This window comes from Cotesia glomerata, linkage group LG6 (assembly GCF_020080835.1).
Source record: "Cotesia glomerata isolate CgM1 linkage group LG6, MPM_Cglom_v2.3, whole genome shotgun sequence".
NCBI lineage: Eukaryota > Metazoa > Arthropoda > Insecta > Hymenoptera > Braconidae > Cotesia > Cotesia glomerata.
In genome coordinates this window covers 12,404,124-12,430,338 of record NC_058163.1, presented here as the reverse complement: position 1 = coordinate 12,430,338, position 26,215 = coordinate 12,404,124, and the positions used below count along the sequence as shown (strand labels likewise).

General features: G+C 29.8%; 1 protein-coding gene and 1 long non-coding RNA gene across 4 annotated transcripts in view; both read right to left on the bottom strand.

The window, feature by feature from the left end:
- Positions 1-26,215, bottom strand: part of LOC123266848 (synaptotagmin-7-like) — a 286,342-nt gene that overhangs the window by 218,935 nt on the left and 41,192 nt on the right. For 2 of the 3 annotated variants that reach the window (XM_044731296.1, XM_044731297.1), the window contains one exon: positions 25,425-25,675. The exons of the other annotated variant lie outside the window; for it this stretch is intronic. In XM_044731296.1, coding sequence (XP_044587231.1) covers positions 25,425-25,669 — 245 coding nt within the window. In that variant the 5' untranslated portion in view covers positions 25,670-25,675. The remainder of the gene's footprint in view (positions 1-25,424; positions 25,676-26,215) is intronic. 3 annotated transcript variants of the gene reach the window in all.
- On the bottom strand, positions 4,888-5,885 carry LOC123266857. Its single transcript, XR_006509881.1, has 2 exons — positions 5,452-5,885; positions 4,888-5,047 (listed from the first exon to the last, which is right to left on the bottom strand). It is a non-coding gene; the product is annotated as an uncharacterized LOC123266857 (long non-coding RNA).

Genomic DNA, 26,215 nt, shown 5'->3' with positions numbered 1-26,215 from the left:
ACAAACGGGATAAAAACAACAATAAATTGAAAAATGATTATAATGAATATTGTAAAATATTGTATAAACTTATTAAGCGAGCAAAAAATAATTATGAATGTGAAAGGGCTAAAAAGTGTTGCAATAATAGTAAGAAATTATGGAGTTTTGTAAATAATAATTTAGGCAAAAATGATACGACCAAGACTGAAATTAATTCTATAGTATGTAATGAGGAGCTGTTAACTAACAAAAAAGTCATTGCAAATACATTCAATGATTTTTTTGCTGATATAGGTGCTAATTTAGCCAGTAATATTAATGTTATTGATTGTAATATAGAGAAAAATATCCCACATGTAAATGATAGTCTCTTTCTACTACCGACGAACCAAAAAGAAATTGAAGCTACTATACGTGATATGAAAGAAAAAGTAGGTGGTGTTGATGGGATTAACAGTAAAGTTCTCAAAACTATTTCTAAAGATATAAGTACTCCACTAGAACACATTTTTAATATTTGTATTAGCAATGGTATTTGGCCGAATGCTTTAAAAAGTGCAGATGTGGTACCTATCTATAAGTCTGGTGATAAACACTTAACTACTAACTATAGACCCATATCATTGATTTCAAACTTAGTTAAACTTTTTGAGAAACTCATTCATGTTAGATTACTTAATTTCTGCTTAAAAAACAAATTAATTTCAAATAAACAGTTTGGATTCATGAAAAACAGAGGTACAACTGATGCTGTAGCTTATACTTCTAACTACATTGACTCTAACTTAGATAAAAATTCACCAACTGTTCTAGCTTTTCTAGATTTGGCCAAAGCTTTTGACACTGTCAATCATAAGATTTTGATGGATAAACTATGGAGGTATGGAATAAGGGGTATACCACATCAACTCTTAAAATTCTATCTATATAATAGATCCCAAGTAGTTAAATTAAATAATACTATAAGTGATACCAGAATCGTTACTCTGGGCGTCCCTCAGGGTACTGTCTTGGGGCCTCTATTATTTATGATATATATCAATGATATTTTTAATGTTTTATCGAATGATACCATAGTTTCTTATGCTGACGATACAGCCATATTATGCTCAGGAAAAAGCTGGCTAATAGTTAAAAATAAATTAATTGAATGGTTACATAAAATTGATTTATGGCTTAGAGAGAATCAACTCTCTCTCAATATAGATAAGTCTACATTTATAACTTGCGGCAGTTATAAAGATATTTACCCAACTGAGTTTGAAGTACATATTAATTATAAGCCGTTGAAAAGAGTTGAATATTGTAAATATCTTGGAATACACTTTGATAATCATATGAGATGGAACAACCATGCTCTGGAATTATTCAAAAAACTCAAATATTTCACTTTTCTATTTTACAAACTGACAGGAATATTAAATCCACAAACCATGAAAATAATATATCATGGGCTACTCGAAAGCATAATAAATTATGGTATTATTGCCTGGGGAGGTGCATATGATAAGTCAATTAAAATCATCTCAAATATACAAAATAGATTACTAAGTAAATTGTGCGTAACTAATATCAACAACACTCCCCTTGGGATCAGAAAAACTTTCATTACCACTGCGTTATCTTTCTATTATCAAGATTGCATAAATCTCTATAATGATAAAATAACTTGTACAAGACATAAACAACGGTCACTACCAAAAATAAGTAAAACAATTTACACACAATGTGCTTATTATGTAGCTTTAAAATATTACAATAAATTACCAATAGAGATGAAAACTTTGAATGATAAGAAACTGAGAAAATGGATAAAAATAGATAATTAGTTAAAAATCGTGATCCCTGTTGAAAACATCCAATACAGTCCCATACAGAACAATAGAATTTGTAATAGCTTATATGTAATCTATCTGGAGTAAAAAATTTCCAGATAGATTGAGATTTGGAATCTATTGGAATCTATATGTAAGTTCATCATAGCGGAGTTTCTTTATTGGAATTAATCGGATTATAATGTTATTTGTATTTGTATGGATCTTATCTACACCTTACACTTAGGTTTGTATCTGTTCTTTTCGTAAGTCTATATGGACATAAAAACCTATGTGGATTTCCGAATGCGAAACAGAAAATTTTTTTAATGATTTTTAATGACAATTCCTCAATCGGAAAAAATTATGTATTCTACATGTAATAGCCACTCTGAAAATATCAGAATTTTTAAGTAATTCCATATAAACTGGAAATAAATAATTTATCTGCCAACACCAATAACACGACATTTTGGTCTATGTTATTTTATGAGCAGTTACGAACATAATCAAATAATGTATCCACTGGAATACCTTAGGAATTGCAGCGACAAAAACACATCAAAAAACAGAGCAAGATCATGTCAACTGGACCCCCTATTTTCCACTTGATCATGAAAATTAAGTTCATGTATCTTTTTTATAAGTACATACCAAGATAAAATGATCCCCGAAACGATTTTTAAAAATTTCGATTTTAACAATAATTTTTTTTACAATGAAAATTTTAGGTACTTTTAATTAAAAAATGGATTGTAAATCAACCGTTAAAGTCAAATTAATGTGACTTGAAGGATTTGTTTTTAAAATGTTTGTATTTTAATAAAATATTAATAACTAAAAATTATTTGTTTATTATCATATTGTTAATTAACTTTTAAGTTAACAAATGAAAATTTCACTGACTTCTCGGTGAAAAAATGAAGTTTTTTTTTATCGGTTACATGCGTTATTTATTAAAGTTTAAGATTTTAGAAAAAAATTTCACTGCTCGCGATTCGTTTAAACAATATAAATTTATTTATCACAGCGCGCCGAGCGCCAGGCGCTGTCAGAATACCGTGCCGTCGAACGTCAGACTATGTTATAGCTTCGATTAATTATAATTAAAAATAACAATTAAAAATATAACTATCAAACAAATTTTATTATTATTATGATCAATATTATGGCTAATAAAATAAGTAAATTCTCTATTATTAAAGAAAAATAGAAAAAACGAACTAGTAATAAATATTAAATTTTGTAGACATTTGTTAACTTTATTTTATTTTTCTTTTTAAACTTGGTTAATAAAAACTTTTTTATCTTCCGACACATTATTATATTATTAATCATTATATATATATTTTCTCTGTGCGTGTGTTTGTCACTGAACTTTTTCTAAACGGCTGGACCAATTTTAATGAAACTTTTTGTGTGTCTTTAGGTGGATTCGAAAATGGTTTAGATTTACAATTCAGTCCACGGAAAAATGTTTATTTAATTAAATTTTTATTTATAAATTGTTCTTGATCTTGGAATGTTTTACATTGGATCTGACAGACAGTATCGAATATTCATTTGAGAAGAAAAATTATAATCGAAATTCAAAAAAATTTTGTGTAATTGTGTTAAAATCAATCAGGTGCTAATTGAAATATGTCAGTATAATAACGTTTTAATAATAATTTTCATCAAAACGGTCCAAACTGTAACAACTCATTCAAATAAACTTGAAATTTTTTAATTTAAGACGTGTGTACAAGAAAACGTCTGTCTAGTCCGCTAGTAATAATATAGTAATATATTACTATATTATTAATAATAATATAATAATCTTTCGGAAGATAAAAAAGTTTTTATTAACCAAGTTTAAAAAAAAAAATAAAATAAAGTTAACAAATGTCTACAAAATTTAATATTTAATACTAGTTCGTTTTTTCTATTTTTCTTTAATAATAGAGAATTTACTTATTTTATTAGTCATAATATTGATCATAATAATAATAAAATTTGTTTGATAATTATATTCTTAATTGTTATTTTTAATTATAATTAATCGAAGCTGTAACATAGTCTGACGTTCGACGGCGCGGTATTCTAACAGCGCCTGGCGCTCGGCGCGCTGTGATAAATAAATTTACATTGTTTAAACAAATCGCGAGCAGTGAAATTTTTTTCTAAAATCTTAAACTTTAATAAATAACGCATGTAACCGATAAAAAAAAACTTCATTTTTTCACCGAGAAGTCAGTGAAATTTTCATTTGTTAACTTAAAAGTTAATTAACAATATGATAATAAACAAATAATTTTTAGTTATTAATATTTTATTAGAATACAATTATTTTAAAAACAAATCCGTCAAGTCACATTAATTTGACTTTAACGGTTGATTTACAATCCATTTTTTAATTAAAAGTACCTAAAATTTTCATTGTAAAAAAAATTATTGTTAAAATCGAAATTTTTAAAAATCGTTTTGGGGATCATTTTATCTTGGTATGTACTTATAAAAAAGATACATGAACTTAATTTTCATGATCAAGTGGAAAATAGGGGGTCCAGTTGACGTGATCTTGCTCAACAACATTTTTATTGGATTTTCCAGCTCCATACTAAAAGTTATTTTAAAGATTTTTATTTGTAAGTAACTATTGGAAAATACTTTAAAATTTAATAGATTCAAGCAGAATATCCATAGTGAAATTCTACAGCAGAATTTAGTTTTTATTGGAGAGTCCAGTTTTAAAATAGAAATAATTTTGATGTTTTTATTTATAAATTACGTTTAAGAGTGCCTCAGAATTATGTAATATTGATGATTATCCATATTTAATTTTTATCCCGTCTCATGAAATTCATGAGGATATCCATAGGTGTAAATGTGGGCTTTTATAGGAATATTTAACTTTATAATAGAAATAATTCAATGTATTTATGTCTGTAAATAATTATTAAAATTACCTCAAACCTCTATGAAATATAATGGACTATACAAATTGGATTTTTATGTCAGGCCTAATGTTATGTAAATGGATATACCCAGGCTTAGCTATTATATGTGCCTCTATACAAATATCCAGTCTTACATCAAGATTCCTTTTATATATTTTTATTTGCAAATTACAATCAAGAGTGTTTAACAAATATGTGATACTAAGTGGACTATCCAGATTGGATTTTTATTTCAAGACTAATGTTCTATATCTGAATAAATTACTCTGGCGCGCTGGCTGTCAATCGTTTTGAGAAATTTTTCTTCAGTTTCTGAAAAATAAGTCAATGACAAAAATTGATTGAAAACTATTTTTTGCTTAGACTTTTTTTTAAGAAACAAAAAGTGATTTCATTAAACGTTTGATAATTTACATTTAGATACTGTAGTATCTAGCGATGAAATTAAGTTAGCCGACATCTAAAATTTTTATATTTTTTTTTATTGAAAAAATTATTACAAAAAAATAAGAAAAAAAAATTTCATTTGCAAAAAACTTGAATAACTTTAAGTGCAATTTTTAAAAAATATTTTTCGGTTCCAATTTAATAAGTGAAAAAAAAAAATAAAAATTAAAAACGTTGGCTAACTTTAGTATTGTTATCTAGTGAGTAAATTGCAAGTAAACGCTCGAGAAGAAAAAAGAAAAAGTCATATGTGTAAAAAATATATTTACCCGCCAAAACGAAGGCACTGCAGCCACGTGGTAGTGAGGAAGGGGGTTACTCTATTCACGATCTGGCTTAGCCTGGAGTCCAGAGTCCAGGCCCTGGACTGTTAGTCAGTTGTTCTCTAAGAGTTGTGCGTATGAGAGCTTTTGTAAGAAGTCAGTGATTGTGTGTCAAATTTTGTTTCAAAAAATAAATTCCGTGGTAATCCCACTTCCTTTGTTGACAAGATCAAAATTAATTTCATAAATCCATTGTGTTTGCGTAAATGTCCTTGTGAAAGAAAATTACTAATTTCTTTTATTGAAAAACTGAAATTGACTTTTATCTTGGTGTTTTTCAAATCAAAATTTCTTAATTTTTTAGCAAAATATTTCCAACAATCGATATTAAAACCTTAGTAGATTATGGGATTCTAAAGTATTTTGTATGGAGTGCCAATTACAACATTAGAATCCGATAGGTTACAATAAAAACTTTCATTGTGTTACCGCACTGAAAAAAAAAAATTCTTGACTGGAGAGTAAATTTTCTTGGCTCAAGAAAATATTGAGGAAAGTTAAAAATTTCTTGAATGAAGTCAAAGTTTCTTTGGCCAAGAAAATTTTCTTGAGTCAAGAAAATTTTTTCTTGCTCCAAAATAATTTTCGTTTTCCTTAAAATTTTCTTGGCGCAAGAAATTCGTTTTTTGTGTGTGGCGTGTGGATATTAATTAATTGTTAATAAAGCTTTAATAATATTACTGTACTGGGGCTGGCTGTAAAAAGTTGATAGAATTTTTTTTGATATATTGTCTTATATTGAAAAATTCATTTATTCAACTTTAATTAATGTTTATGAAATTGGTTTTTATTTTCGTTTGTGTCTTTAATAACTAAAAAATCAATGTTTTTTTTTCTTCAAGAATCGAAAAATTCCTATTTTTTACACTATTAAATTCTACACTATTTTTTTTTAAGAATATGTCTGATTATTAATATAAAAACCCTTTGTAGTTCATGAACGTGATTGAAAGATATTATGTATGGAGCGCCAATTACAACATTAGAATCCATTAGGTTCCAATAAAAAATTTTTCTTTTTTTACTGACTCATGATAATTAATAATTAAAACTTCCTAAATTAAATTTTACTCAGACTGTCTATAACTAATAGATCAAAATTTTTCGAAACACCAATTATCTATTTATGAAATTTATGGAAAATTCTTTATTTAAGTTTATCGTTCAAAATTTTTTATCTTTTTTGTTAGAAATAAACATCCATGAGATTTGTAAAGAGCTTAAATTTGAAGTCAAACAACTTATCAACTGTTATTAGTTTAATTTTTTTCTGTACTTTTTTTTTGGGATCACAATTAATATTTCTTTATGTATACCGAAATTGTTTTATCTTGAAACATTTTAGTTTGTTGCTCCTTAAAACTTGTACCATCGTAAAAGTAAATTTTTTTTTCTCTGCGATAACGTTAGTATCTTGCTTCAATAATTGTGTATTTAGGTGAAAGTAAATTAACTTGTCACCGGAATATTTAACCCTTTGCTCTACAATGCTTTTTTTGGCGGAAGCATAGATGTAAAATACAATGAGAGTTGCGATTTTTTATTAATTATAACTGAACAAGACCATGTAAAACAGTTAGATGTTGATGAAGTAATAACGTTTTAATCAACAATTGTTTTAAAATTAGACGTAGTTTATACAGTAGAATTAAATTCGTAAATTTGTTATGGAATTCTAAGATCTTTTGTACGGTATGCCACTTATAACATTAGAATCCATTAGGCTTCAATAAAAAATGTTTGTTTTATTACTGGCGAATGATAATTAACAACATTTAAAAAATATAATTAAATTTAGACTTCCTAAAACCTGTAGATATAAATTTTTTTATAGCAAGAATATCTATTTATTAGTTCGTTATTAACAATAATTAACTTTAATTATTTATTTTATTTGCGTTAGTGTCCCAATAAATTTGAATTCGTAAATTTTATTTTGAGAAAATAAGAACAGCTTACTTTTTGGCGCCGCTAATTTTATTGTTTTTTTTTTTTTTTTTTGCATAAAATATTTTTAATAATTGTTTGTATGGAACCTTAACAGATTATGGAATCGTAAGATATTCTGTATGGAGTACCAACTACTATATTATAATCTATAAGCTTTTATTAAAAAATTTACACTTTGTTTTTGGTGTATGATAATTAACAAAGTTTTAAAAATATTACTATATTGAGAGGCTTTCCTATAAAAAATTCAAAGATACTTCCTAGAAGAATTATTACACATTTATGATTCATGATTAATCAATAATAATCTATTATCAACATCACGTTTTATTTTCGTAAATGACCTAGTAGTTTTAAATCCGTTACTCTACCATTCAAAAATACCCTGGCTGCATTTTTGCGCTAAAGAATGTGATCCTAATTTTCTATAGTATTTTTTCAATAAACTGCTATTAGAAAACTGAAGTAGTTCTGGGATTGGAAAGTATTTTATTTGATGTATCGATTATAATATCAGAGTCCATTAGGTTTCATTATAAAATTATTATTCCGTAGCTAGCGTAATTAACAATGCTTTAATAAAATTATAATATTTAAAAAATTAAGATGTATGCATGATTTCATGTAGGCAAAAACAATCAATTTTTATAGTCCGGTTGTATTTACGTATATGTCTAAAATAATAATAATTTGTAATTTTTTACTATGAAAATGAAAAATTTTGACTTTTTTGCGTGATTAAAATTCATACTTTCTTTCTGCTAAAATGTTCCTAACAATTTAAGTGAAAACCCTTACTGATTACAGGATTGAAAGGTATTCTATTCTTTTGAAAATTCTGTAAATGAATATTGATATAGCACGACTCACAATGCGTAACATCAGAGATTGAGCTCTACGTTTCAAAATTTTTTTGCCTTTGTCTCACAACTATTTTAATAATTATACTTTCGGGATTTTTCCAAATTAAAATAATTAAAACATTTTATGAATAATTTAATGGAGATTACTTCTGTCACCTCAAAATATTTAAAGTTAAAATAATTAAAAACATAATCAAACAACTATTTATGAAAATTTTCTTTTTATCTGTTTTCCTATGCTTGTTTTTTACAAAGATATTAGTATTATGAGTCGTGCATTTTTGGATTTATTAAACTTTTCGTATAAATTCTTTTTCAATTGACATAAATTAGATTAATTTTTATATTATAGTTTTTATTGAACATTCGGTTTAGCCCAAATAGTAATCAAATTTGTTTAATGTAATTCTCATTGCTGGTTAAGTTATCTTTTTGAAAAATTTCTATAGATGAGAAAAAAAAATAACTATAATGATTGAATACTTTCACAAAATATTAAGGAATAATTTCAGAAATCTTTTATTTTTATCGTTTAAAAATTTTTATTCCTTGCCAGAAATAAACTTGCATGAACTTTTAAAAGAAAAATCAGCTGTTGTATGTTTAATTTTTCTCTAAATTTTTTTTTGGGATTGCAATAACATTTTTTTTCTTCTATCGATTTTTGAGCGGAGAAAATTTATCTTCTGCCAAAATTTGTCTTCTGCCAAAATGTAAATTATCAGATATCTATTGATTATTTTTTGTTTCTTTAAAGAAAACTCTAAAGAAGAAATAGTTTTTAATCAGTTTTTGTCCCTGTCTTGTTTTTCAGAAACTGAAGAAAAACTTCAACAGACTATAGATAGTCAGCGTACCAAATTTCCTCCAGTTTCGAAACTAGTTTCTGGCACTGAAGAAAGTGATGTGGATATGATCAAAAATAACCGTGAAAAAAAAACGGAAAGTGGCGATAATTCTATCCAATCTGTCCTTCAAGAGAAATTAGCCTTAAAAGAAAAAGAATTTATCCATTTCTTATATAGCTCTGAAGTCCTTTCAATAGTTATTTGCAGATAAAAATATATAGAATTATCTGTATTACTGTATGGAATGTTCTTGTAGAGGCTCACAGCTACACCTGGATGTATCCAAATATGTAACATTAAACCTGGAATAAAAATTTGGTATGGATAGTCTATTCGATCTCATATAGCTTTAAGGAAGTTCTAATTGTTATTTACAGATAAAAATACATTAAAATACTCTTATTTTTATATCGGATATTCCTATACAGGTCTATAGCTACATCTGAGTATATCCAGATACATAACATTGGACTTGAAATAAAAGTCCAATCTGAATAATCCATTTGATACCATTTAGTTATAAGACATTCTTAATTGTATTTTACAAATGAAAATACATAAAAGTGATTGTAATATAATACTGGTTTTTCATATAGAGGTCCACAACTACACCTAGGTATAATTTCTTATGTAGCTCTGATGTCCTTTTGATAGTTATTTGCAGATAAAAATAAATAGAATTATCTGTATTACTGTATGGAATATTCCTGTAAAGGCCCACAACTTCACCTAGGTATATCCAGTCGTATAAGTAGTCCGATTGATATAAGTAGACGTAAGATACTCTTAAAGTTAATTTACCGATAAAAACATATTAAACTAAAGTTATCATAAAACTGGACACTCTACCAGAAAACACTTTTTATCATTACGCTATGTTATTGGATTTTCTAATAGAACCCACTTGCTCTAGTACATCTTGGTAAATCCAGATAGAAATTCTCTAGGCACACAAATTTCATTAAAATCCAGATAGAAATTCTTGAGACATATAAATTCCATTAAACTTTCCGTTTTTTTGCTTTGAAAATTTGTATAGATCTGTATATGGATTTGCAGCGACAAAAGCACATTAGACCCCAATAAAGTTATTTTTTATTGGAACCTATGGGATTATTTCAACAGGGAAACAATCAAAACTTTGTACCACACTATACCGCAAAGAAAAATATATTATTCATTATAAGACTTTGCAGCAATGTCTTGATTTAGGTCTAAAACTTATTAAGATTCATCGCGTTCTAACTTTCAAACAATCACGATGGCTAAAACCTTATATTGACAAAAATACAGTGTCGTCAAAAAGCCAAGAATGAATTTGAAAAAGATTTCTATAAACTAATGAATACCCTGTTTCAAATTTCCAATAGGATCCCATCAAAAGCGACAAAAGCCACTTAGAAACCCATAAATTTTATTGGTTTCTAAGTGGCTTTTGTCGCTTTTGATGGTATCTTATTGGAGATTTTCAACAGGGTAATGCTGTATTTGGTAAAACTATGGAAAATGTACGAAAGCATAAAGAAGTTAAGATGGTAACACAGTGGACTGGATGATATGGGTGTAAAAATCTTCTTTCACGTCCAAATTTCCATAGTTTTACAATTTTCGATGAAAATTTGGTAATTGTTGAATTAAATAAAGTTAATGTTTATTTTAATAAGCCTATTTATATAGGTTCTAGCATTTTAGATCTATCCAAAACATTAATTTACGACTTTTATTATAATTATATAGAAAAAATATTTACTGAAGATCAATCTAAATTATTATACACAGATACTGATAGTTTAATCTATCACTTTCATGTTGATGATATTTATAAGTACATTAAACGCGACATTCATAAATTTGACACTTCAGCGTATCCTCCAAATAATGCTTACAAAATACCTTTGATAAACAAAAAAGTATTGGGTCTTATGAAAGATGAGAATGATGGTTACATAATGACCGAGTTTATCGGATTGAGAGCTAAACAATATATTTATAAAGTTCCAGAAGCTCCAGTGGAGAAAGATAGATTGACAAAAAAGGCAAAAGGTGTTAAAAAAGCAGCATTAAATAAAATTACTTTTGAAAATTATAAAAAATGTCTTATGGAGCGTGATACTCTACAGTGTGATCAACATATTTTTCAAAGTATAAAGCATGTAGTTACACGCATAAAACAATTTTGTTGAAATAACAAAAGACGGGATAACTGAAAAATTTGTTCTGGTAACAAATGAGTGTAGTTATAGCAACAAATCCATTAGTTGCATTAACAAAATGTTTCAAGTTGTACTAACAAACCAATTTGTTAATTCACAAAATCAATTTGTTGCCCTAACGAAATCATTTTGTTACTGTCACAAAATGACTTTGTTGCTATTACAAAATGATTTTGGTGCAATAAACAAACTAATTTGTTGCTAAAATATTTTCCAAATCAGCTAAAGCTGATTATAGCATATTTTTAAATTATATATTTTCTTAATTACTTTAACAAATTGTCTTTGTTACTCCAACAATATCTCTTTGTTATTTTAATAGCATAATTTTGCTGTTTCAACAAAAAAATTTGTTATACCAACTAAAGGATTTTGTCGAATCAACTTAAAGATTTTGCTATAGTAACGAAACTGTTTTGTTGTTATAACATATCAATAACTTTGTTATAACCTTAATTTTGTTATTTTAACTTTTAATTTGTTATCCCTATATTAACAAATTCATTTGTTACCACAACATATCTTAGGTTATCTTAACAAAATTTTTTTCTGCGTGTAGATAGATAGATAGATCATTTATTTATGCCAAAGCCGTGGCCGAATGGCAAGTATAAACAGAAAAATACAGTTTTATTACAATGTTTTCTTATTATAGTACATAGTATAAATACATAAACATATAATGAATTTAATGATTGGATTTATTTAATGATTTAATAATTTTCTCTATTTTATTGATTTAATTGAGCACCATGAGACAACTTATTGAGTTATAGATCTAAGTTAAAAAGATAATCACAAACCTTATTTTTAAAAATTTCAATAGAAATTAGAACAGTTAAAAAATCTATAAAAGCGCTAAATTGGGCTGATAAAGAAAACTCATAGAAGATTTTACTGATACACTTTACCTTGGGGGTATAAAGAGTCTAATAAAAGACCACGATATGATTAAGAACTTTATATATTGCTTATCTTAATTCTATTTTATAAGTGATTTCAAATGTAATAAGGTTAGGAGTTATTTTATAAAAATAAAAAAAAACACAAATAATTCTCATGTTTATTTATTTATTTATTTATACATCATTTTACATCATTAGTTTACATATCAGATTCATCAATCCAGCTGTTATGAGAATTGTCAAAACCCATCCACTTAACATAAAGCTTATTTCCACGTTTCTTTAAGACTTTCTCTATCAAGTACACATCTGGATATTTTACTTTACTAAGTTCTTCAGCATAAAAGTCTCCCTCAATTGGTTGGTGACGGTAGTCAATCAATTTGTATGTTATTGAGTTTGTATTTCGCACTATCTTGATTGTAAAAATTTCTGTTGTCCCGTTGGGGGTATACCCTTTCTCGAATACATGTTTATACTTGCTTATGCGAACTTTATCTCCAACTTGGAATCTCGATTTCTTTTTAATTGCTGGTTTTACTCCAAGAGGTTTATATACTGTTTGTAGCAACTGGTTTTCGTTGGCAGCTGTCACTTCAATAGGTTTCATTTTAATAGTTCGATGTCTAGTGCTATTATAAGTATTTATCAACTTAGGGAGTATATCAACCCATTTGTAAGTACCACGTGCTGTAAACTGTTGCCACATTTTATTTTTTAGTGTTCGATTAAACCGTTCACATATTGAAGCTTTTAAGTTGCTGAATGTTGAGTACATGTTGATTTTATATTTTTTCATGAGCTCTTTAAAGTCCTTGTTATAAAACTCTTTACCATTATCAACATGTAGATTTTACGGTTTACGGTCTTGTTGTTGTATGACACTTTTCATTGCATTTCTAACATCATCAGCACTTTTACTTTGAATAGGAACTATCCAAGCATACTTTGAGAAAATGTCTATTATTGTAAGTAAATATTTATAACCCAATAAATATGATGAATTATGATGAACATAAATCCCTCGAATGTCAACATGACGACGAGGATAATTTCTTTGAGCTAATATGTGAAGCTCTTGAGCTATAACACCTTTTTCATTAGCCATTTTAGTATAAGCATGTGAAAATTTGTCTACTTTGGTGACTGTCACTATCTATGCTAACTTCAATGTTATTTTATCCATCATTATATACTTTTACGATAATAATTATCCACTCAACTTCAATCATATTTTTTAAGTGATTATTATGTATATATAATTAGTAATAATTTATTCTTATCACTCATAATTGCTAATCACAATTTTATCCAATAGTTGAGGTAGTGGATTGTCAGCCCTTACAATGTATAAGGTGTTTTTTGGGTTACGAAAGTATTTGATCATTCGATAATTCATACCAGGTCGTAATCCTGTTCCTAAAAATTCTGGAATATCACTCCAAAACTTATTATCTATAGTATTAGGACCAATGATACCACCGTTAGCAGACAAATAATTGATATAACACGACTCACTGGAATTTGCATTAAAGATTTTATCTTGAAAAGTAGCAATAGCATTCCATTTAGCAGTTCGAGTAAAAGTAGATGTTATTTTCCACAGATTCAGCTGATCACAATGCAAACTGACAGCGCATAGCCCAAAACCGTTATTACCACGGACTAATAAAATTTTTCCACGATGTTCTTTGATAGTGTCTTCTACCGACCAAAATTGAACGAAGAAATTACCATAAATTTTAATGTATCTATTTTCCAAAATTTCACATTCACTCATAGTACATCTTTCACTGTTATATTCCTCTTGCAAGAACATTATTACAAATTCATAGAGATGTCTTCTCAAAAACTTCCACACTTCGTTCACTATATCACCAAACATCATCCCTAAGTAGATAGAGTCATGATGTATAGCAAAAATATTTTCTATTCGACGTACTCTTATATTCAACACTCGTATACCAGCATTTAATTGTTCTGTTATACTTCTCTGTTGTGTTTGTGCAGCTAATATTAATGTATTATATGTAGCTGAATCATGACTACCAATCAATGCAAGCGTATTTATCTGTTGTGATTCTGGCAATTTTGTTAGAAAGTATCTATGATCTAGAAGAGCTGGAGGACATGCTATAGTCAGTGAGCATAATAACATCAGCAGTGTTATTAATAATAAGATTTCAATTATTGTTTTTACTTTATGGATACTCATTTTTGTACAATCCACTCTTCAACAGCTTACTGATGAATGATGATGCTGATGATTTTGTTGAGTATTTTAATAAACAATTTGAGCTTCACGTAACTCTTCAATAATAGAGATTATTTCATTTGAGTGACTAGTGTTACCAGCAACCTGAGATGCTGTTAGTAAACGAAGCCTATCAACTAGTTCATTAGGATCATCCCAGTAAACATAATCGATATTTTTTCGTTTTCTAGAAGCTGTCATAAAATTAGGTAATCCTTGACCCTCTATGAATGATTGAGTTAGCTTAGAGATATATTTATTATACTTGGTGCTCTTTTCAGTGTAAAGACTTTGATCAGCTTCATAATGCTTTCTATGTGTATTTGTTGAAATTAATAGATCTTTATAAACTTTCAAATCATCATCATTTATTAGATGCTCTAGAGGCTCACTCTTAAATAATAACTCAATCAATCCTGGAGTTAACGGAATAGTTTTATTTTTCACTATCAGAGTATTATTGTGAAACTGCACTGTTGAATCACCCAAAAATAGTTGTTGACCCTTTTTACGAATTCCAAATCTAGTATCTAGTCCTCGAGGATTTTTTTTGTTTCTATTTAATGTTGATATATATTGAGATAAAGAGTCTTGCTCTTTTATTGGTGTGCTTGTCATTCCTGGAAATGGCGAGACAATAGTTTGATTTATCATGCTTGTACTTGATTGATCTAAACTAGAATTTTCAGCTGATATTTAAGGGGTGTCATCGTAGAACGTCTCATATTGACTTACTTCAGGCTTCTTGATAGAATAATTTTGTGAATTTTCTTGTTTAATTTCATATTTTATAGCTTTAGAGTTTTCGACTAAAGTTTTTAATGGTGTAACTATAGGTTTAAATGCTTCATTTGCTGCTTGTTCCGAAGAATCCCTTCCGATTTTCAATATTTTATATTTTTGTCTGATTGCATCACTAACTTTAGATATTTGATTCAACATCTCAGTCTGTTGAGAAATGTTTTTTTTATATGCCATATTTACAGACCTGAAAACGTAATGCAACCGTTCAGTTTTATACGTGATCATTTAATTTATACTTAGAAAGCAATCGAAGCCTTTTCTATAGCGGCCATTATTTAATTCACTATCTTTGTCAACCACTACAAATCCATGCTTGTTATCACTGTTTTTATCATTCCAACATGCTGCACATAAGTCTCTGAATTCATTATACGACATATCAGTATTTACATGATCGTTATAAATATGTTTCAAGTTCATTTCATCTTGACGAAACAGGACAAGAAAGTTAGTATTGTCTCTAATCAAATCTTTCGGAATTTTTGAATAAGTTTGAGAGAGATAAAAGCTGTCAACATTCTTATGTCGCCCCATACAAAAGTAAGCTCTGATATGATCCTGCTTTTCACAGGCTACGTCATCAAATATCATAAGTGAATTTGATTGAGCCTCATCTGGATTGATAACTGATTCATGATCACTAAATGGGTGATAGCCTACTCCCTTAACCGGTTTTAATATAGATTCCAAAAACTTATACTTTGGTTGGTTTAAGGATTTGGAATATACATAAATATTTTCAAATCTCAATCCATTAGGATGTGTGACAAGAGCTAAAAGCGCGTTAGTCTTCCCACAATTTGATGGTCCACAGATAATTGCTCGAACAGTATTTGGTAAGAGTGCTCCATGACGCTTTTGAACTTTTTTTTCATCACCTTGTACGATTTGATCAAAATTTATAACTGGTAATTTAGCGGTTTCCTTTTCAAACTTCATCTTAATTTCAAGAGATATTGATTGATGATGTTGACTAGCTAGCATTCAGATTATAAATTACTAGATTGGTTATAAATATTGAGTATTTATATGATTTTAGTCAGTGATCAACTAACCATGGTTTAGAACAGTCGAATTATTAAAGCTAAAATCAAACATGGTGGGGGCATTGTTAATGGTATTATCAATAAACTACCAATAGAATTACACGTACCAGGATATCAGTATTGTGGACCAGGCACTAAATTATCTAATAGACTGGCTCGAGGTGATCCTGGTATAAATCCACTTGATAAAACGTGTAAAGAGCATGATATTGCTTATTCTAAAAATCCTAGCAATATGCAAGCACGTCATGAACCTGATAAAAAGCTGGCTCAACAAGCTGCACTACGTCTTCACGCAAAAGACGCTAGTCGGTGAGAAATCTGTTGCCTGGGGTGTTAACAAGGCTATGAGAATTAAGAGAAGTCTGGGTATGGGTTTATCTGTGGGTTTATCTGTAAAAAATAAAAATTTGAAGAGAAGAACAAAACGTAAAGGAGTTGGAATGAAAAGAAGAGTTGGAAAAAATAACTTGAAGAAAAAAATTAAACGTCATAGCTTGAAAAAACCAATATCAGTGCGAAAAATAATAAGTTTAGCTAAGAAATCGATGCGTAAAAGTATTGAACCAATTAAATCAGCTTTACATGCAGCTCGAAAAGCTGTGAAGGATGCTGGTGGTAGAAAAAATGTAAAATTACCGCGGGTATTGCCAGTACCGTCAAAAATTGGTGGGATATTATCATTTTTAATCCCAGCTTTCACAGCACTCAGTGCAGTAGGTAGCTTAAGTGGAGGTATAGCATCCATTGTACGCGCTGTAAATACAGCTAAATCAGCTAAACGTGATTTGGAAGAAAGTAAACGTCATAATGCTACTATGGAAGCAGTAGCTATGGGTAAAGGGTTATATCTGAAACCATATAAACAAGGAATGGGATTATATTTAAGTCCTGATTCAAAAAACTATTAACGCTACCACATCGAGCACTCTCAAATTATGATTTAATCAAATATGTTAGAGATTTGAAAATTCCATACTTTCGAGGGGTTTTCATGAGAAATGATTTACCAAAGTCAGGGCCATGGGTGAATGAATCTGTAATCATAAATCTTGATGATAAAGATGGAAATGGCACACATTGGGTTGCTTACAAGAAATATAAAAATAAAGTAATTTATTTTGATAGCTTTGGTAATCTTCAACCACCTAGTGATCTTATAAAATATCTCGGTGTGAGTAGCGTAAAATATAACCATAAAAAATATCAAGATTATAATATAGTTATATGTGGATACTTATGTCTTAAATTTTTATGCAATCAACTATAAATTGATGTGCTGGATTTAATCGGTTATCAGTTATGGCTGAGTCGTTAACCTTAACATTTTCGGGAACTTCTAACCTATAACTCAATACCTAATATTGATATAGGTTCTAATAAGATTTATATAGAAGGTGTAGACAGAAAAAATCCTACGAAACATGATCGGGAGTCTTACCCCAATGATGCTGCACGGTGTAGAGCGTGGGCTGATAGAGTAATAACAATACCAACTGGAAGTTATGAAGTGTCAGATATTAATGATTATGTAAAAAAACACATACCAGAAGGTTTTGAATTTTGATTTAAAGAAAACAATAATGAATTATGAAGTGAAATTAAGTGTAATAAACCTGTTAATTTTAATCGTGAAGATACAATCGCTAAAATATTAGGATTTTTAAATCGTCGTTTGGAGCCAAATGTACTTTACAAATCTTATTTACCTGTATCAATTCTTAAAATTAACGCCCTATGAGTTGAGTGTAAGATAGTTGATCAAGATAGGAAATTAGTTAATTTTCGAGGTGAAACAATAACAATAAGACTACATATCAAGGCTGTAGATAAATAATGGGTATAGTTTTTGATAAAAAGATTGGTGGTAGCTATATAACTCCATCACCATGTCTGAAATCAGTCAGTCATCGCTCAACATCTCAAGTGTTGACAGCTTAGAACGCACAGTTCCTCAAAAGCCTTGGGTTAAGATTACGTGGAAAATTGATAAAATAAAGAAGATAAACTTGTGTTGTATTATATCACCATGGCGGAAATCTTAGATATTCAAAAACCAATCATCTTTGATGAATCAGTTTCTCACTATAAGTTCACTCACACTTACCTTATACTTCATCAACATTCAATAATAGTGATGAGATTAGAATCAGCATTCAACATCAAGATCTATGTATTCTATCAAGAAAAAGTTCATTGCACATTTGTGGGCAATTTGTCAAAGAAGATGGTACAGCTGTATCAGAATCTATGAAATTAGTCAACATGGCTATTTGTCATATGTTTGAGGAAATACGTTATGAAATCAATAGAGTAGAAATTGATAGATGTAAAAATGTTGGTGTTACAAGTCTCATGAAAAATTATATATCTCAGAGTCCTGGTAGGAGTAATATTATGGAGAACGCTGGTTGGCTAACACAAGCAGCTAGTAACTTAACTAATGCCAATGGTTATTTTGATATATCTATACCTCTGAGTTTTACACTTGGATTTGCTGAAGATTACAATCGCATTATTATTAATGCCAAACATGAATTAATACTTATAAGATCAAATGCTGACACCAATGCATACATTCATGAACCTGCAAATGCTCAAGTTGTCGCTGATAGAGTAAAGATTGTTCTCAATAAAGTGGAGTGGAATCTTCCATACATCACAATGTCAGATAAACAGAAAATTCAAGCATTGAATTTTATCGCCAATGATCCAACGATTCCAATGAGTTTTCGCACATGGCAATTGTACGAGTACCCACTGCTACCAAGGACGACCAAACATGTGTGGCCTATCAAGACTTCTATTCAGCTGGAGAAACCACGATATGTGATTTTAGGATTTCAAACAGCAAGAAAAACTGTTTTAATGAGCGATGCAAGCAAATTCGATCACTGTAATATTAGAGATGTTAAACTATTTCTGAACTTTCAAAGTTATCCGTATGGAAATTTAAATCTTAGTATCACTCGAAATCAGTATGCTTTACTATATGATATGTATACAAATTTTCAAACTTCATATTTTAATAAAGATTCATAACCTTTATTGACAAATGCTAAATTTTTACAAGAAGCTTCACTTTTCGTTATCGACTGTTCAAAGCAGAATGAGTCAATTAAGTCACGACCTGTTGATATACGAATTAAATTTGAATCAGAAAACCTGCTTCCAGATCAAACAACTGCATTACTGTCTAATATTACATGATCGTATTAATAAATGTAATCCAATAAGTAGTACTGTAAGAAAAATAACATAAAATTGTAATGGAAAGGAAATACAACAATAAAACGGATTAAAATTATTTAATGTTTATTTATTCATATCATTTCACTTTACATTAGTATTATTTATTTTAAGTAAGTTTTTTACAAATTATTTTTTCTGTCGATATTGATAACAATTTTCCCTGATTGGATAAAGCCGGAGACCACAAACATCTTCGTTAAGTTTTTCTTCTATTGGATAATGCTCCTTGCAGCATTGATAGTCTTTAATGAATTTATTTCTTTGTAGATGGTCTGGTAATTTACCCCAAATATCTCTTATTTGATCTGGAGTGACTCTGAGGAGAAACGTTTCATCTAGACATGCAATATCTATGACATGCATTTTAGATAAATATTTGTGGTTGTAGAAAACTTCAACAGATTTTTCATATGAAGCTTCAATACCCCAAAATTCGATGATCCATCATTGAAGTCGTTGAGCAGTTTCATAAGCGCAAGCATAAGTTGATGTCATCGCATGATGACTTCGATTTTCACAGCGAAAAGTTTGATCAGACTTGATAGCGTTACTAGTGTAAAAACGCATATTAGCAATGTTTATGATTGGTGTAGTTGCATCTGTCATTATTGCACTGAGCCATCTTGCTTTTTCAGTTCCATGTGTGTATATAAAACGTGCATTAATTGTTAAATCTTTGATGATTTCTTTTATTAAGTGATATGATGTTGTACCAGCATCCCAAGGTATTCCATGATTAGAACCATTGTAATCAATATCTTCTATAACCCATTCCTCATTAAAATTATCTAATGGTCGTTTAAACATGAAATATCTGCATTCATACGTTCCTTTGATGGAAACACTTCTGGAGATATTGATTGCACAGAGTTCTTTTACTATATACTCCTCATTAGCTCGTTCAAAACCAGTTGCATCAATTATTATCTCCATTTTGCTCAGTTTTAGTCATACGCTTCTTCAGTGTTGCTAATTTTAAAATGTTCGTAATAACTTGAGCAATTTCACGAGCTTGATGAATAAAGCTGCTTGCAGTTGCATAAATAGTGAACAATTCAAAAAAGTCTAGATCTTCTGAGCGCTCGTCAGTATTAATTCTATAGTCTGGATAGACTAAATCGTTGATAGCATCATATACACAACTGTGAGGCTTAAGAATATTCTGTTTCTTATTTCTTAAATGTTTGAGTAATTCGATAAGCTCATCAAGTGTGTCTATGAGTTGAAGTGTGCTAGGACAGGCAGTCAAGTCTCTGAGAACATCCAACAAGTCGTGGTTTTCAAGAAGAAATTCAATACCAAACACTTTGAAAAACTAATCTACAAACATAGTATCACCCGTTGAACTATTGAACACGAGGAAAAATTTTTTAAATCTGTGGATATGCAAAGAGTGTTGTTGGGTCTTATAGCTAAATCCCTCACCAAAAACATTAAAAATAGCAGAGTTTTTTGTTGTTAAAATAGCTAAACATTGAATTTCTATGGAAAAGTATGAGAATTTTCAAAGACCAACGCATATGATCCCATGCTGTGAACTATTAGCATGGGGTAAAAGTTACTAATAAAAGACTCAAATTTAACATCCAAGGTGTCAATCAAATCAAAAAGTACAAAAATTTTCCGAAAAAACAGAAAAAATAACCAACGCATAGAACCTCCTCGCTCCAAACTATTCTCATAGATCCACCTCCCACTGATAACCCCCCCCCCCCCCAAATTTCACATTTAAACTATCAATCACAAATAATACTAAATTATTACTCCTAATTTCCTCCACTCCCACCAAACAGCCACCATATCCCCATCATAACATCATAAGCCCCCACCAAAATCATGTAACAGTCACACGACAAGACCCAAGACAACAGTCGATAATACAGACAACCTACAATAAATAAGAAAACTATCAAACCCAACGTCGATAAGGAAAATAACCGATAACAAAACAACCATCGATAAGCAAGAAACACACTCATACTCACGTGGTAAATAGAGTGTCACAGAACTCGTCGTCACAGAACCCCCCTTATTTAACTACCGTCAACTATTCCATCAATACATTTTGGATATTTTCGCTAAGATCGAAAGTGAACGTTTACGCTATATTATAGATACAACCAAGCTAAATTAAGATCAAAGGAATACATCCACTGACGAGATGCTATCATCGGAAACATCGATGAAAATTTAAATGCCAATGACATCTGAGCATGCAGAGATACATACAAGATGCGATGACTTATGTATTGATGTACTGATGTTTTATGTTATTGATGTCTTTTAAATCAATCGACACAGTTATTGATGAAAACGAGCCGTAACTTTTTGAACTGAATTTTTAAATTTTCTTCTTTATTAAGAAATAAAGTGAAAATCGCATTCCGTTTTTACCAAGATTCAAACCCGAGCTGAGCCCTTGCTAGACCGATAACTAACCGTATTACCGATGAGTTGATGCACATCTCATCATTCTCATAAACTAAATCTATAAGGTGACAAAATGTGACAAAATGTGATGTATATATGTACATATAGATATATTAAATACCTTAAATATTAAAAGCCTTGGCCAAAAGAGACTTACTCAGTGGAACTTAATAGGTAACTGGAAGGTAGTTACGGACAGTGTCTCGGATAACTTAAATGATAGAGCATTCGGTGCGTAACCAAAAGATCCAGGTTCAAGTTCGGCTCTACCGATCAATTCTAAATACTTATCAGCTCTTAACATAAAAAAACTACGTCGATCGCCGCCAGTCCGGTCAAAATCGGTTAATTCGCTCGTGAGTTATCGTTGACAAAAGAAAACCGAAAAAAGTGTCTTTTCAGAATTACTCCGAAATTTTTTGTTCTATCAATTTAAACTTGAAGATTTTTCATGAAGCTTAAAAAACTGCGTTGAATGTTTCCAACCACGTGGAAATCGGTTAATTCATTCAAAAGTTATTGCGATTTGAGAATTCATAAAATAGTGTTTTATCAAACTGCTATCAAACTTTTGAGCTCGAAGATCTCAAAAGCATACAAAAGATACTTTTTTGAGCTCGGAGAGCTCAAAATAACACACGAATTGTATTTATGAGCTCGAAGAGCTCAAAAACCTCATAATTGCAATTTCAAGCGTTTAGGTATAGAATTGGCGGGAAGTTGCAGGGATGGCCTTCAGGGTCAACCGTTTTCCTAATTTTTTGAAGCTAGTTATTTGATACCCACTGCCTATAGTTAAGCCGCTCAGCTTTTTTGTCAGTTTAAAAGGTTGGAGTAAATTCCCAAAATTTTAATTTTCAGAAATTCAAAAGTATTTAAAATAAAATAAATTCCAAAAATGTACATTTAGATTTTTGAACGGTGCTGCGACTAGTCAATCGACGACATTTCATCCACGGACGATTGATCCACCCGACAATTGATCCGCACGACAATTTATCCTCACGACAATTGATCCGAATGTACACGGTAACAAGCTTATGTGTCGGTCTAATGTCGAATAAACACACTGTTACCATGCTGGACATCGTAGCATCTCGGGTAGCCTCGGGCACATTTGACCAGTGCAACACCATGGCCGCTGATACTATATAAGCACGTGCGACCATGCTGTTGGCGCCTTTTTACTTTAATTGCCTTTCGTGCAAGTAAGTCCTACCAGCCTAGTGTAGTTTGAACAGCTTCCAAAGTAAATTGAGCCATTCCTGTTTAATTGATTGAATCTCACTTAGCCTGAAGTGATTTGAACAATTCAATCAATTACAGGTCGTTTTTGCCCTGTTCTGTGATAAATAGATTGATCATTGTTTTGTTTATTTCGTTATAAATACTCGGACTTACTTGCCTGTTAGTTTAAACAGTTTGATTTATTAAATCAGTAATTTTACAATAACTATTGTTATTGATTTACTCTACGTTAGTGTGAATATTGCCAAGTTTGGCATTTGTGGTGAAATAATATTCATTTTAATTGAATAAATAAATTATTAAAACGAAGAAGCCAGTTTATTATATTGTACTTCGTGCCACACCATCCTATTCCAGTCTAAGGTTGAGGGTGGATTCACTACTTCGTGTACTAGAAGCCACGTATTCCAGTTCATCCACGGAAGCATCATCTACTCGAACCATAACTAAGTCACACATAAGTATTGGTGTTAGTTTATTAGTTTGTACAGCCAGTTCGAGGTATTTATTATCAGATTAATTTATCTTTAATCTCACCTAGCCAGGCAGACCTACGGTTATTTGAAACGGACCCTGAACCAACTAAATTAATCTGAACATTTTCTTAATTATTTTTTACATTTTTTAAGTATCCAGGTAATTAGAATAAATTATTAACCAATAACGTTTCAACACACAAAAACCATGATAAAAGGGCACAACACGGTAACAAGCTTATAAGTTGGTCTACTGTCGAATAAACATACACAAAATCTATGATCAAAGGGTAAAACACGGTAACAAGCATATGTGTTGGTCTACTGTCGAATGAACACACACATATCCCGCGTATTTGCCTTTATCGATATCGAGCTACTTGAGATCGATAAAATGGTAAGCTTTTTGGAGAAGCCAAATATTTATATTGGTGTTTTCGCATTAGCTACAGAATACTGTCTTAACCTAAGAAATTTTTATTTTGAAGAGTGAATTATCATAGATTTTATGTTCAATTTATCACGAAAACTGCAGTTCAACTGTCATCGGTTGAATTGTTTTGCTGTTAAACTGTCTTTCGGTTGAACTGTCCTTCAGTTCAAATGTCGTTCGGTTTAAAAATCGTCGGTTGAAATGTCCGCGGTTATATTGTTGCAGAATCTTCTAAAATAACACTTTTAAAACATTGAATTTATATTTGCAATGTCCGAGACGTTGGAGTTTCGTTTGTAACGCTTGAGCCGTAGGATTCACGTTCGTAACGTCCGAGACCTTGGAATTACGGTTCACATTTCGACTCGGGCTTACACAAATTATTGACAAGTTATAATTTACTGTTAATTGTATTTAATAATTTATCATTAATAAATTAGATACAAAATTTTTTAACTAAGAAATCATCATGTCTAATCATTCCATTGCTTGAAGTTTATAGAAAACCTCTCTTTTAATTCGATGTCTTAGGCAAGCGGGGAGCGGATCAGTCTAGAAAGTGCGAGGTCCAAAGTTAGATTCCTGCTCATCCCCGAATTTTTTTTCATCTTTATTCTTGAAATGTTCCTATATCATCTGATACGTAGGGTTCGCATCAGGATGTATATGGCCATATCAGAAAATTTCTTTCACGAGATCTTCATGAAAAGTACTTATATATAAACTCTGTGTATGAGTAATAAAAATTTACCAAAAAGAAAGAGATGAATGATCTCAATTTTTAGCGTTTTTGACATATTTGTTTATATTGTTCAAATCAAGATAGAATTTTAAATAAATTCTAGATCGAATAACGCTTACATAATACGGTCGCAAAACTTAATCATATCTTAACAGTCAGTTAACCGTTGAAAATTGAACATTCATTTATTTTTTTTTCTGTTCTATATACTCTCTTTATATGTAAGATAACTTCCTAAAAGTGTTCTTATAGTTTATTTAAGAATATAAAACTAACTACTGCTCAAATTTTAAAAATTAAAAGTAACAGTTGCGATTAATAATGAATATTGTAACTTCTCTTCAAATTCGGCTTTATAGTAAATGTGATATTCATGAAGGTGATATTCATGCTTCATGCTCTTCATACTTAATCTTTTAAATAATTATACCTAAAGAATGATATGTATTTCTCACCCGATCTTTTTGGTTGTAATAAGTGGTGTTTTGAAGTTGAGTATTCCATTTTTTTTTAAATATTGTTGTGATTCATCAATACTTCTAATATTATCAATATCTATTCCATTGTCGCAGTCACTATCAAGATCTTTAGATCTTTTATCCCAAAGATATCGCCAAGCTACTAAGCACAGACCAATGATTACGCCGATGGCACCAAACGTTCCGAAAATCGCAGTCAATATTATATCACGACGCTCCATAACCACCTATAAGTAATAGTCAATTATTTTTTGTATAAATTCATGAAATATACATGTATTATTTTAAGTTTCTGTCAAAAAATTTATTTTTAATGTAAATGATATTAGAAGACCAAAAAAAAAGTTTAGCTGCTCATAAATTTTCTAGAAATTTATATCTACTCAATAGATGTAGTTGAAATGAAATTAAAAACGTAATTTTTTAGCATTTGACTGATTGTCTCAGTTGTTCAATATATATAGAAAACCGTTATGTCCAACTACATTCTTTACTTTCCACAGAAAGTAAGGCTTGCAATCTTTCCTGAAGAGCGGAATCTAGGTTTCCAAGAACGATAATATCACGTAGATGCTTCTATGACGGCTTCCATACTAGAATATATTGATTTGTCTCTTGAATATTTTATCGTTGTTAAATAATTTGTATCTTAATAGTAAATATTTCGATCATTTTTATAAGATTATTACGATCATATTATTCACTCTGAGGCTCGAAAATGTTAGGTTGATATTGAGACACTACAAAATGTCCCGATGTTACCAGCC